Here is a 14,936-nt window from a genome sequence, read left to right as displayed (position 1 = left end):
TGACACGACAAGAGTTTCATGGTAGATCACACACGGACTCCGCAGCGCATGCCGTAGCGCATCATAGATGTATTAAATGTGCACGGGCCTGACACTTCTAGATTCTAAAAATATTGCAAAAATTGAATTTAATGATGTTTTGAAATGCAGTACAGATGGAATGAGTTATCCTATTTCCACACATTATAGCATTGATTTTTTTTTTTTTCACCCTAAAACTAAATGCATGGGGGAAGGAAAGAAAAATCATCCCCTCTGTCTCACATGTAAAACATCAGTTTGACATTATGTGAAAACAACTTTAATAACAGCCAACATAATTTTCAATAAGAAATCATAATTATATTATGTATGATCAGACACTACTTGTTTTTTCCCTTAAGTCTGACACAAAAAGTTCTGAAATTCGTGGTGTAGCGGAACCCTGACAATGATGGCGGAGGCTGAGAAGACGTAAAAGATTTCTGTGTGTTCACGTTATTTATAACATTTTTCTTGGAATCCTTTATTAAAAAATATTGGTAAGAATCCTGAGACACTGGTTAGTATCGTAGGTATCGTTTGGTGGTAAATAGTACTAAGATTTGTGGGATTTCCGTGAAAATCGGGCGAAGCAAACGGGCTGGATTTCCTGCGACTCTACTGTAGACCATATTTTCCACTTTATGTATTATCTGAGTTATATATTTCATTCAGTGATTATGGTACGAGTTTTAGCGAGACGTAGTTCATCAAAGACAATAAATTTTTCGAGCAGTGGGGTTAATCTGATGTAATCGTGGACTAATTTTAAGTAGTAACATTGTCACCTCGCATCGTTTCGATCAAGCAATAACAAAATTTATCCGTTCCCAGACGTCTTAATCCCCTAAGGGGTGGCCTCAACCAATTTGTGAAACGTCTTAGATCCCAATTGGTAATACTGTATATTCATTTTCAGTTTTTCTTTATTTTCACATGGGAATTTTATAAGGGAAAGTCTTGGAATGTTGAGCCAAGAAAGTTGTAGAACATCTTAAAATAATGATGGGGAATTTGTGTACAGGCAAAACCATTAACTTTGGTATATATCCTTCGGTCCAGTAACCTTGGCTAAAAAGAAATTAAGTACCGGTATTTGAATAAAAATTATGTGGATTTGATGGTTAGGTTAAGTTGGGAGTATTGTTTCGGAGTTACTCCCATCTAATGGAAATTGAATTAATATTACCATTTAAAACTGCTGTGCATGTCACAAATGCACTTTTTAGTAAGAGGTAAATAGGTAGTGGTGGGAGGATTGTCTAATCCCGAGCTTCGTCCATTATTGCTTCTATGTTATGTTAGGGTAGACTTATTTTAATGTAGATACAGTAAAAGATGCAGATAGAAGTTGGAGAACCTACCCCCACATCCCTGTCTAACAAGTACTGCATGTTGAAAAGCATTTGTGACTGGCTTATAAAAGAGAAAGTGTGTAGAGTTGCAGAAGTTCAGTATTGAGCATGTTCATTTCAGTGTCTGTTAATTGGGTGTAGCTCTGAACATTTACTAAGTTAAGGTTTATTAGGTTTGGTTTGTGTAAGATCCATAAAGAGAGCATTGCAACAAAATAATTAGCCTCTTTCGTACAGTAAAACCTCGATATAATGGACTTCAATAGACTGGAATTCTCTTTTATTGGACTCATGGAGCTACCAGACCAAATTCCTGTACAGTGTACGGGAAAAAGTCTGATAAAGCTAGAAGCAGTCTGGACTGCCTGACCACATCAGCTATGTTCACCACAATGAAGTATATAAAAGACATGTTTATCAGTGTACAGTACAGTATTATTATATATATTATACCATTTGATTAATGTAGTGAAGTTATAACACAGTACAGTACCGCAATGGTAGTCAAAACAGTTTAAAAGTTGTTCGTGTGATCCAGACTAATGTCTGATATGTCGGAAAAAGTTCGGATTATCAGGGGGAAGTCCAGATGTCACTTTTTATCAGAATTTCGCATTTTTTGGAATGGTTTGGACCCCAATTAGTTCATTATTTTGAGGTCTTACTGTATATGCAAAATGAAAGACAGTTTTACCATTATGTAGATTTAACAGTCAGTATTCTGTATTGGGTGATGTGAAACAAGTAAAATTTATTGAAGTAAGGTCTGTTTTGTCATTGTTTCCTTTAAGTACCCAGTCAGTGTAAGCTCATACCGGTACTAGTAAAGGTAAACAAGTCCTGTACCAGTTTGTTGCCACTTGTCACATCAAAGATGCTATTTTATTCTTGCTACCATGAGACTTTTTTTTTTGGGGGGGGGGACTGCTTTTTTTTTTTTTTTTTTTTTTTTTTTTTTTAAGAGGTAACTGCAGCTTTCATTAGTCCCCTTAGTGTGAGGTCTTTCTATATTTGAATAAAATTGCCTGAAGATGGAAAATGAAATAAAAAGACATTATTAGATGAATGGGATTAGTATTACCTTGATGTTACCGCTTCAGCCTGAGGATATCTGATTTATTGATGCCTCCTCATAATAGTTTTAATGAACCAAGGAAAGTCAAATAGAGAGGCAAAACCAAGTTCATCTTATTGCTTTTGAACAAAAATGAAGGTTGCAGTTGGGGGAAAGAGCGGCTGTTCATTTTTTATGTACAGTATTTATTTATTTAGTTATTTATTTTTTAAACATTTTTTATCCTTCTTTTGGGTAGAGAATTGGAATGATGATGATGATGGTAGTGATGATGATGATTATGATGATGCGTGTGTTCGTTGACAGGTATCAGGAGGCGCCATGATGCAGGTTGGTATGTTCAGCGTACCCCCACCCCCGATAACCCCGGGTCGACCCCCTCCTCCTCAGGGGACCGGGGTAGGGTCTGGAGGGGGCACACAGACGTTCCAGCCTCTCTCCTTCAAACCCTTCAAAGCCCCAGATGGAGAGTTTGATGGTAAGAGGCTGAGGAAGAGTGTGATGCGCAAGACAGTGGACTACAACTGCTCCGTGGTGAATCTGCTCGAGCGGCGAGTGTGGCAGCGTGATGAGCGTGACCGAAGGGTGTTGCAGCCAGATGTGTGCTATGCCTCGGAGATACTTCCCCCCATAGCTTACCCACAGAACCCCATCAATGCGGTTGTCACAAAGTTCGTTCGCACCTCTACAAACAAGGCCAAGGTAAGGCTGTGTACTGGTCTGCAACACTCATTCGTTCATTTTTAAAGGCTCCAACATGCTTGCATGCATCGGCCTTGGTCACCTAATGGCGTCTCCCCATGCTGCACAATCTGTTCCAATCTCCCTGTTCAGTCCCTTAACCCTGAGGTCACACTTAATGACCTCGTCCCATGTCTTTCTCGGTCTGCCCCTCATAACCCCACCCCCAATATTAACACTTCTCACCTTCCTCACCCAATTATCATCCCTCATCCTCTCCACATGCCCAAACCATCTCAATTTACTTCTCCTCATCACAGCACAAGTACACTCCAGTTCCATCCTACCTCTCAACTCTTCCATCGTAAACCCAGCCCCCCCAGACCTTGCACGCGGGGACGCACTACGCATCCACCTAATCATTGTCATTTCTGTACATCTGAGCCTGTGAATATCCTCCTCCTTTACTGCCCAGGTCTCACTGCCATACAGCATTACACTCCTAACACATGCTGCATACAAAGACCCCTTAGCACATAGGGAGAGTCCTCTCAATGACAAGAGCTCCCTGAACTTCTTCCAACCACTTCTCACCCTAGCCACAGAGCTAGCTCCAGCCCCACCTCCAGCACACAGCATGTCTCCCAAATAACAAAACTTCCACACACTCAAGAGATTCACCAGCAAGTTCAGTCCTTTCACACCTGACACTCTCCACCTGCACTCCCCGACACGCTGTACACATGAAATCAGCATTATCTCGCAGTCTACCTCTGATACCACTACATCTCTTGTGCTCCCATTTATCACAAACACCGCACAAGATGGAATTACTTCCCACGCCCATGTGGCAAATTGCACATGGCCGCTCTCCCTCGTCTTTTGACAGTATGACCACCAACCCAAGATATCATCACTTTTGTTTTATCTGCATTTACCTTTAAGCCCTTGTGTTCCATACCATCTCTCCACTTCCTAAATCTTTCCTCCGCCTCCCGTTCGTTCTCTGCAGGCAACACCAAATCATCAGCATACAACATCTCCCACGGGAGTCCGTTTCTGAAGTCACGTGAGAGGTCTTCAGGTATCGTGATAAACAACATGGGACTCAAAACTGACCCGTGATGCACACCAACATTCACAGAAAACTCATCACTCAAATCTCCATTCACTCTTACCTGGGTGTGAGCATCCACACACACAACCCTAACCACCCTAACCAGCCACTCCTCCAAGCCAAGCTTTCTCATTCCCCACTTCACCACCTCTGTAGGGACTCTGTCAAAGGCCTTTTCCAAATCAACAAAAACAAAATACAGATCCCTTCTCTTACCAATATATTTTTCCCGAAGCTTCCGAATAATGAATATGGCATCAGTGGTCCCACTACCTGGCATAAACCCAAACTGCATCTCAACAATATTCACTCTTTCTCTATTCATACCTTCTAAAACCCTCTCCATTACCTTCATTATCTGATCTAAGAGCTTTATACCTATATAATTTCCTCTTTCCAGGGCTTCACCCTTCCCTTTGTACACATTTACAATTACACTCTTCAGCCAGTCATCTGGGACAACACACTCATAAATAATCATATTTATCAGGTCGGTGACAAACCTCACCCCTATATCTCCTGAGGCCTTCAACATTTCGGCAGTCAATCGAGACACATCTGCTGCCTTCCCCACCTTCATCCTGCCTATTGCGTCACTCACAGTAGCAGCATCAATCAAAGGCCAAGGGCCAAACACTGGATCTGCTGGCTCCAAACCTTCCCTGTCCCAATCAAAATCCTCATTCAACAACCACCTGTAATGCTCTCTCAATGCATCTTAAAATCCTCACTGTTCACCACTATCCTTCCTTCATCATTCTTCACACACTGCTCACCTATAATATCCCGATTATCCCTCTTCATCTGATTTGCCACCTTAAATATCATATTTTTCCTTTCCCCATGATTTAGGTTATCAAGTAAAAGTCTCTGTGACTCAGACTTTGCCCTGTATACCTCTCTTCTAGCCCTACCTTGGCAGCCAAGTATTCCTCCTTGCTACCACCCTTCTTCCATTCTCGGAAAAGCCTTCTTTTCTCTCTAACTGCAGCTTCTACACCCTCATCCCACCACCAATTTATTTTATGTCCTGGTGGGCCTCTTATCCAACCACATATTCCATCAGTAACTCTCGAGAGATTGTTCTTGAGGACTCTGTACTGTTCTTTAACGTCTCTGTCTACGGCTTCCTGTTCAGCCACCAGGCTTCCTGTTCAGCCACCTCTCTCCTCATCTCGTTATAGAAGGCATCCCTTACTACTTGGTTTTCCAACTTCCATATTTTCCTCCTAGGTACATAAGTCCCCTTTTTCATCACTCATTCTTTAAGCACCATATCACAGATCAATAGTTTGTGCTGCTGCACACACTCTTCACTTCCCATAACTTTAACATCCCTCACTAACCTCCTATCAGCCCTCATACTCAGAAAATAATCTATCTGACTGCTAGTTTCCCCGAGACTCATACATAATTAACCTACTCTCTCTTTTCCTAAAATATGTGTTGCACACAATCATGTCCGTTGCCTCCCCAAACTTGAGTATCCTTTCCCCTTTCGCATTGCTTATACCAGACGCACATCCCCCATGTACTCATTAGATAAGGAAAAACATCTATCTATCTATCTATTGCCAGACGCCTCAATCCCGTTTGGGGTGGCCACAAACAAATCGCCTCCAAGTCGCCCTGTCCCCCGCCATTTCACTGCCCTGCTCCCAACTCACACCCCCCTCTCTCATATACCTCTCCACCCCATCCCTCCATCTCATCCTCGGCCTCCCCCTCCCTCTTCCCCCCTCCACCTCACTCACATACACTCTCTTCGTTGGAAAAACATACCCAGATAAAAAAAATTATTTATTTATATATTTATTGCCATGACTAGCTTAGATACAACAGTTACATGATGTTAATTCAAATGCAGTAACTTTAATCCATTTGATAGGGTAATGTCTTTTGGATTATACTGTGTTTATGCTGCCTGCAAGCAGTTTTACTTTGTTCAGGGGAAACCTCATACTGAAGACATCAGTGTAGGCATCTCCTTTTCCTAAGTTAGATGAAATCATGTGGTTAAAAGAGAAGGTAACTTTGTGTGAACTTTACCTCATCAGCCTAGTGGATTAATTTTTGTTTTGTTCTTAATTATTCGCTGTTAGTTTTATGCAATAGAGGTTAGAATTTTCAAACCAGGGAAGTTAAATGCAGTCATTGTTAACACCTGCACTTCTTTGGAGTTTTGCTGTGTTGAAGTGTCAGGCAGTAGCAAGAATAAACCTCAGATGGAGGTCATCATGCCTAATGAATTAATGATGTGTTCTTATTGCTAGCACCATACTGGCATATATGATACTGTTGTGCAATGATGATGATGATGATGATTTTGTCTGCAGTGCCCAATCTTCTGCCTGGCGTGGACTCCCGAGGGACGTCGGCTGGTGACCGGGGCATCGTCTGGGGAATTCACACTGTGGAATGGACTCACGTTTAATTTTGAAACCATCTTACAGGTACAGTGACACTTGTAGGTTAGATTCTAGAGTTGTGCTTGGATGGCTGATGGTCTAGTGGGTTCAGGCACCCCAACCAGGTGTCGCCTGTAAGGGTTCACATCTGAGAGAAGGTTGAGGTTGATTTCTAAGGACTGTGACTGATAAATCCTGCCTTAGGTATCTGAGTAGTTGTAGCCTGTGCCTCTTTGCTTCTGATAGGTCAATACAGGATTGGATAGTGGATGGATGAATGGGTAGGGAGACTTGAATGATAAGTAAACGGATGTAAAGGCCATGCTGTTGGACACCTCATAATTTATTTTACATGATTTATGGAAATTTGGCAAAGAGGGTTATCTCATGCTTTGTAAACCTGTTAATCAGCGTCTAAATTTTGTTGTTGTTGTCCCCATGGTTGTTCAATATATACCTGTAAGGAAGGGATGATGAGAGAAGTAAAAATGTGAGTAATGGGAGAGAGATGGCATTGGTATTGAATACCGGTATCCAAAATTTGTTTTATGCTGATGATGCAGTGTTATTTGCAAATACCAGGCAAGAGCTTGGTAGACTAGTGCAGAGTTTTGCTGATGTCTTTGAGCATCATGCCTTGAAAGTTAATGTAGAAATAAGTAAAGTGATGGTAATTGAGAGAGAAGATGTCTCCTAGTGTGATGTTTCAGTGAATGTAGAGAGACTGGAATTAGTGAGAGAGTTCAAGTACCTGGGTACAGTGATAGAAAAGAGCAGAAAATGTGCAAAAGAAGTGGAAAGTAGAGTGACATAAAGAAGGAAGGTAGCTGGTGCTATGAAGGCCTTGATAAGAAATGGAGGCTTGTGTGTTGCAGCTGCACGAGGCTTACATGGAGTGTTAATGCCAGCTTTAATGTATGGATGTGAGACTGTAGTGTGGCATGAAAATGGAAAGTCAAGGATGAGAGTAGTGGGGATGGGACTGCTGAGGAATGTATGTGGAGTACAGAGAGTGGATAGAATATGAAATAATGTGATTCGTGAAAGATGCGGAGTGGGGAAGTCTGTGGACACCAGAATCAGAGAGAGTGTTCTGAGATAGCATAGTCATGTGGCGGGAATGGAGGACAACAGAGTGGTGAAAAAGGTATATTTGAGCAAATTTGAAGGAGGGAGGTGGCGAGGTAGACCAAGGAGAAGGTGGAGGGATGTGGTGGATGAGTGTGTGAGGAAGAGTGGTATGGAAGTCAGTGAGGCTAGGGGACTGACAAGAGATCGAGCTGACTGGATGAATGTTGTGAGAAGTAATGCAAGATCAGGGATCTGGCACACCTTTTTTAATGTGACAGCGTCCAGATTGACTCTCGGATACGTTTATGTGAAACTACAGAGCATGGTGAATGTTTCTGGCGTAGCTGATAGAGCCAGGATTCTGGGGGCTTGAATGATGAGTGAATGGAAGCGTGGCCCATAGGAGTGGGCAGACTTGGGCTGTTTGGCCGTTTCTACTCCTCACCCTGCCCTAGGGTGGGCAAGGAGGTCTGGATGTCTGACAAAATTCTTTAACTTTGAAGTAGTCTCTTGTTATTTATGTGGCAGTCCCTCCCTGCCTGTTTTATCATTACTTCTCTAAATCTGTGTGAATGTGTGTGGTGTGACCTGTTACATGTAATAGAGCTTCTGGATCTCAGAGAAGGGACTGTATAGTCTAGTCACTACTCGTTACATGATGGGATTACATCAGGTCATAGCCTAATGTATAACGAGTTTATCGTAAATCAGGAGATTGAAATACATTATAAAAGGGGGGTGGGTTACTTCAACTCAGCTTCCTAGAGTCACCTACACAAGACTGAAACAAAAATGACAGCCCGCCTTAATCACTTCCTGTGTCGGTCCAAATCGTCTTCAAGTTGTCCCCCCTGAGGCTGGGGGACAGCTAGTGCTTACAGGCACTAGTTACAGGCAGCATTACTCATGTACAGTAAATTGTTGCAACAACACAATCATCACACTTGTATAACATTGGCCTGGTGCCACACAGTGTATACTGTAGTACGATGCCTGGCTGAGAGGTGATGATAGTAGAGGGGGCACACGTGAATGAGTGGAAAAGACAGGGCTTTGAAGGGGTGGTGGGACTGCGCAACTGAACCAAAATACTCGTAGTGCTCTGCACGCCGGGGCTGCCATCTTGCAAGAGACGAGCAACGGTCACCTTGCGTGCGCCTGGCACTTCGTACGAAATTTTTCTGATGGCCATATCATTTTAGCGGGAAGTTCATCGTATATTGGATTTTGGAGTGTAACTTTTTTGTTATCGTTGTAACAAATTATCATATACTGGTTAAACTTGTAACGAGTAGTGACTGTATACATAGAGTCAGACATATTAACCCATTAACTGCGCATGGCGGTTTTTTGGAGGTGTCCGTGGTGCGCAGACATCTATCTGTCTATCTATCTATCTATTGCCAGACACCTCAATCCCGTTCGGGATGGCCACAAACAAATTGCCTCCACATTGCCCTGTCCCTCGCCATTTCACTGCCCTGTAAAATGAAATTTCCCCAAGCTCAAATTTTGTCTTAGGAATTGAGAGAACACATGCCAAAATATATAGTCATGAATTATTAGCTCAGTATTTACCTTGGTAAAGCCATGGATGAACATTGTAGTGTCTGATTCCCTATTGGAAAGTATGGTTTTCATTTTCTTTTTCTTTTTCGGTTTTGGTTTTGGTTTTGAATTCTCAAACCTGCTTGCATGGGTCGGCCTTGGTCACCATGACACTATATTCGAAATTCACGTGTGCAACCAGGGCTGTATTGAGCTGTCGCACTCGGAACAGCCCAGGCTGTATAGAGCAATGAACGGGTTAAGTACAGTACTGATGTACTGTATATAGGTATATAAGGAAATACTGTGTGTGTATATATATATATATATACACAGCACACCGTATAAGATGAAGTTTAGTTTTTGTATACCGTATATTTTCAGGTCTGGTTAGTACTTGGATGGGTGACCGCCTGGGAACACCAGATGCTGTTGGCATCCCTACGTGTCAAGTGGGGTTGGTGGAGGATTAGTGCCCCTCCCTGTAAAACAATTAACTCTAAGCCCTTGACCACCCCGTTTGGGATACATGGCGTCTGGCAATGGATGGATGGTGTTTTTGAGTTGTAAAGGTTAATTGGTGAAAGAATTTGTTGCATTGATGATGATATTTAAAGCAATCAGAGTGAGTGGATGGTGAGCTCCCCCACTTACCACATCAATGTACTGTATATTTATATATATACAAAGTCCATAAGGGTAGATGAATTTGTAGGAAAATAGCATTTTCACTCACTGCAAGAACATGTTGGCCAGAGGAAGTCTAACAGGATAGAAAGATATTATTCTTCACGTCATCATTGAAATCTCACAGTACGCTGTATTGGTACTTGTGTTCTCTCACTTCTGAGAGCTTTGTTTTTGTGACCAACTTTGAATATTCGTTCACATTATAATGATGGTGGAGTTAATACAACTACCTGTTTTACAGGCCCATGACAGCAGTGTGCGAACAATGGTGTGGAGCCACAATGACCAGTGGATGGTTACTGGGGATACAGGCGGCTTTGTCAAGTACTGGCAGACCAACATGAACAACGTGAAGCTCTTCCAGGCCCACAAGGAGCCCGTGCGAGGCCTCAGGTACACACTCCATCATCATCATAACCCCCATATTCATTCATATTACCATTGCTCTTGTTTTTATCTCGCATATCAATACGTGCGTCACATATACCACCATAGTTACCATATTTACATGTATTATCGTGATTGTTGTTACTTTGATAATTGTCATCATTTATATTGCACTCACCAACATATAAATCATCGTCACTCGTATCACTGTCCTTATCGTTATCAGTTGTTGCTCTTACTTTCGTATTTTTATCATCACTGTGTGTTTCCTCTTCACCACCTTAACTGCCATCTTTACTCATGTCTCTCCTGTCATCAGTATCACTTCTGTCTTCTTTATTATTGCTGTTTATGTTACAACTGTTATCATAATATGCATTACAGTCACCATTATGAGCACTATTTTCCCTCCAGGGCGGTACACTACCATAATCATCATTATTTTTATTACAGCTATCATTGTCATGGCTACATATCCCATTCATTATTACCATTCATATCATTATTACAGCTACCATCATCACATTTATTACCAGCATCATTGTTTTTCTTATTTGTTTATTTATTTATTATTTTTTTCCACTTTTATCATCATACATATTCAGTTTGCCAGCACCATTTCAATCACATCTACCATCGTCATCACTTTTATCACCATCACAGGCAATCGTCACCTGTTACTGCTTTCATCATTATTTCTACAACCACCTTTAGTTTTGTCACCGTCCTTATAAGTATTATACTCTCACCATTACCATCATTATACTTTTTTCTTTTCTCCACCATAATCAGTCCAAGCACATTACTTTGTATTTTCTTATAATCCTTATTGCACCACTTTTTTCACATTTCCTGTTATTTTTTAATCATTGTGTAACTTCTTACCCACAGCCCTTCATGTTTTATCAACTTCTCCTTACTGTATTCTGTCTGTCTTATATTCTTTTATTATTTTCTTAACTAATATGTGTCACATCTTTTCACTTTCCTTATATTTTTTTTATATCATTCACGTCATGCCAGCACATCATATCTGTATGATGTGCCAGTGAATGGAGAGAGGCTTGAATTAGGCAGGGAGTTCAAGTACTGTACATAGGTACAGTAATAGAAAAGAGAGGTAGATGTGCAAAGTGAGTGGAAAGTAGAGTGGAACAGGAAAGGTTAGTAGCTGTTGCTTTGAAGGCCTTGGCGCTAAGCAGAGGTCTGAGTGTGAGGGTGTACAGGACTGTAATTTCTGGGGGAGCTAGGGGGCTATAGCCCCCCCAGTGTCTTATGTACATTAATTTGTCAGAACATCAACTGAGATTGAGGGTTCAGTAACCCGAATGCTACCGCAGGCGAGTAGGAACAACTTGATAAGGGTGCAGCATAATGCAACAAAAATGTTAAAAGACCAGATTGTTAGTCAAAGTCTGAATTGAAAATTCAGGCTGGCAGAAAGTGAAGCCTTTTATTTTAACACCCAGCTCCATCACTAAACATACATGCCTCATTAAACATGAACTTTAAGTTAGAATCAAACTGAAAAATATCAGATGGTCTGCAAACTTAAGTGTTTCAATTTAACTTTAAGTTTGTAGTACGGAGGTATATACATATTGTCTAGCCCCCCCCTTCCGTCCCCAAAATCTCTTGAAAATTATGGGCCTGTTGTAAGAGGATTGCGTGGAGGCATTTTGGTGCCCACATAATATATGGAAGTGAGTCTCGTGTGTGAGAGCAGTGGCAATGGAGTTCTGGAGGAATGTATGTGGTATGCTTAGAGTGGATATGATAAGAAATTGTGAAGTTCGTTAAGGATGTTAACTAAGGATGTTTGTTAACAGTAGGGTTGAGGAGGGTGTGAATGATTTGAGGATGATTGTGTTGCCTATTTCACCGGGCATGTTAAATAGTTGTCACTCCAATATGTTTTCTCATTCCTTCCGTTCTGGACCTTACCTTAACCCATCCTTGGGTTGAGAAGAAAAAAAAAAAAAAAAAAAAAGAGATGGATAATAATGGCTCATTATGTCACTCTTGTATTCCACATTCTTTCATATTTTCTTACTTTCGTTATGCCACTAGTATTCCACATTCCTTCGTATTTTATCAGCATTCTCGGTGTTTCAATTGGTTCCCACTGTCATTCGTATTTTGTTACTTCCATTAATATCTCTTTTCTTGCTTACATTCCTTTGTACTGTATTTTCTCATCATTATGCCATGCCTTTCCCACATTCTTCTTTCTCAACACAGGAGCCTTTATAGCCCTTCTTCCTAAGTGATTTGTTTTTGCATATTACAGTACATCCTTTTTTTTTTTTTTTTTTTTTTTTTTTTTTTTTTATAGTAAGTTCTTGTTATAAGTTACCATACATGGCCTCTGTTTTGCCATTGAATCCATAGTCACCTGGAAAAGTTACTTATTATAGTTCCATTGCTGTCTGTGTAACTGATTTACTAGTTCCCTCTAATTTACAGTACCAGTTGTAGGAGGGTAAATTATGATACTATAGAACTTAGTTCCTTGCCGTACAGAACTAATTATAGGGAAAAGGTTGTGATATTTTAGACATGTTCCTTGCTTACACAAGAGGACTACCGGTATTATTCTTGTATCAGTTTTGCATTAGTATCGTGGAGGAAGATACCAAGGTGTAATATGCAAGATAAAATACAGAGGAAGAAGCATTGTAAAATCACGTAGGCCAATGAAAATATTCCTCTTTTAGAATATTCCCACGCATGCCATTTTCACGCTGGTATTCGTGTAGAGGAAATGCACGAGACACAAGGAAGACATCAGGCTACTTTCGGTATAGTTTAGGCTTAGGAATAGTTCATTGACCATAAGGAGTTGACATTGGATTATAATCTGTTGGACTGAATAGTTTAGAAATTCAGCAAAGGAAACACTCTCTTGGACGGAAGAAGTTAGTCATAGTTTCTTTCAACCCCATGTTCATATTGATGTCATTTTTTACTTTACTTTTCTTATTGGTGCTTGTGAGGGATGCCTTCATGTGGTGGCACCATTATAGCTGGGCAACTCCACAGCCTAGTTATACGAACATCCCTTGACTCCCTCCCTATCCCCTGAACAGAGAATGTTGGGCTGCAGGAAAGGTAACTTCAGCCTGCAGTCCATCAGGTTCATGTCTAGATGAGCCTGGGGTTGCAACTACTGCTACTCCTACCACCAGATGATTTTATTCATCTGTGGGGAGAGCTGTTGTAATGAAGGGGTTAGTGAAGATTTTTTTTTTTTTTTTTCCCCCAAACCCTTCACAAAGAGAGTGATCTGTTAAATCCTTCATTAAGGGGGATTTTTACCAAGCTGATAGTAACAAGAATACTGAAGGGGATAGACGTGAGCAGGATCGAGTCATAGGAGTGGGGGCTTGGAGTGTTTAAGTGAGTACAGTAGTAGGGTAGCATACATTGTGTCTTGATTACATTCTGCTGAAAATTTGACGCATTTCCTGATATTGTATTTATCGTGAGGAACAAGTTTTGGCCTGACTTGAATCTTCCTCAGATCATAGGATGAGGTAGGGTCCAGAGAACAGGAAAAAAAACAACTAGACAAAATGAGAAGTAACCAGAGTTTTCCCCGGTAAATGGGCCACACCATTCAAACCCATGGAATCCTGGCCAAAACTCTTGTGTTGTCTGTAAATATAATATCAGTATGGGGGTATGATTCTTCCATCAGCTTTTGGGGGTTGACAGACAGTTGACGAGGTTTTGATAACAGCTTCCGTTTGATGATAAATAGGTGTATTTTATTTTATTCCTGTTGCCACCAGACCATTGAATTTATCTTAGGAGAGGCTAAAAGATGGAGGAGTTACATATCATCATCATCATTGTCAGTGCCCTTCTCCCTCCTGGAAACCCTCTGGCAGGGAATGATCATAACTTCATTAACCTCTTTCACCACAGGTCTCTCCTAAGGTGAATATAATGATCTCGTAGCAGCAGATGCAAAGGGCATACTGAGGCAAGAGTTAAAGGGATAAGTAGGAGGGAAGGTAGAGCTTGGGGATGTTTTCTTGTCTGCTTAACTGAGGTAGAAAGGGTCAAGGGACTGATTAGGAAGGAAGGTGGAATCTTGGGAGTATTTCTTGTCTATTTAACTGAGGGAGAAGGGATTAAAGGAGGGAAGGTAGGTCTTTTTTTTAGGGGGAGGGGGGTTAGATACTTAAGATGCTCACATGCACTGCCTCATTACCGGTACAGTATATTTCTGCATGTGGTTGGGTAACATTCTCACTTGCATTGTGGTATGTACAGATGGTCAGGCATTTGCAGTAGAGTTATGATTCTGGAGCATGACTTGTGAGTGAATGAGTGTATGGCCTACATCATTTGGCATATTACTGACTAGTTCTCCTTCAGTTGTGCATTTTCTTGCCTTTTAAATCGTGCCACACCGTATCCTTGAGTGGGGAAAAGAGGTCAGGATATAGATGATATGCTGTAATGATGTTGATGACTGAAGGAATATGGTACAAAAATATGACCTTTAGGCAGAAGGAGTTATGTGCCCTATGCAAAAGTACAATCCACTCACCAATAGTGCATCACCTCCCCCC

The 14,936-nt window shown here is 41.2% G+C and overlaps 1 protein-coding gene across 1 annotated transcript in view; it reads left to right on the top strand.

The window, feature by feature from the left end:
* The first annotated feature begins 447 nt into the window (after positions 1-447).
* The window catches only part of Wdr33 (WD repeat domain 33), a 67,421-nt gene continuing 52,932 nt past the window's right edge, over positions 448-14,936 (top strand). Inside the window, exons 1-4 of the mRNA XM_080285669.1 lie at positions 448-521; positions 2,758-3,153; positions 6,586-6,702; positions 10,208-10,359. Of these exons, the coding sequence (XP_080141795.1) occupies positions 2,773-3,153; positions 6,586-6,702; positions 10,208-10,359 (650 nt within the window). The 5' untranslated portion in view covers positions 448-521; positions 2,758-2,772. The remainder of the gene's footprint in view (positions 522-2,757; positions 3,154-6,585; positions 6,703-10,207; positions 10,360-14,936) is intronic.

Source organism: Coenobita brevimanus, chromosome 107 (assembly GCF_032717465.1).
Source record: "Coenobita brevimanus isolate Jiangsu-jjx chromosome 107, ASM3271746v2, whole genome shotgun sequence".
NCBI lineage: Eukaryota > Metazoa > Arthropoda > Malacostraca > Decapoda > Coenobitidae > Coenobita > Coenobita brevimanus.
The sequence above is the reverse complement of the archived record's forward strand: the minus strand, read 5'-3'. Positions and strand labels throughout refer to the sequence as shown.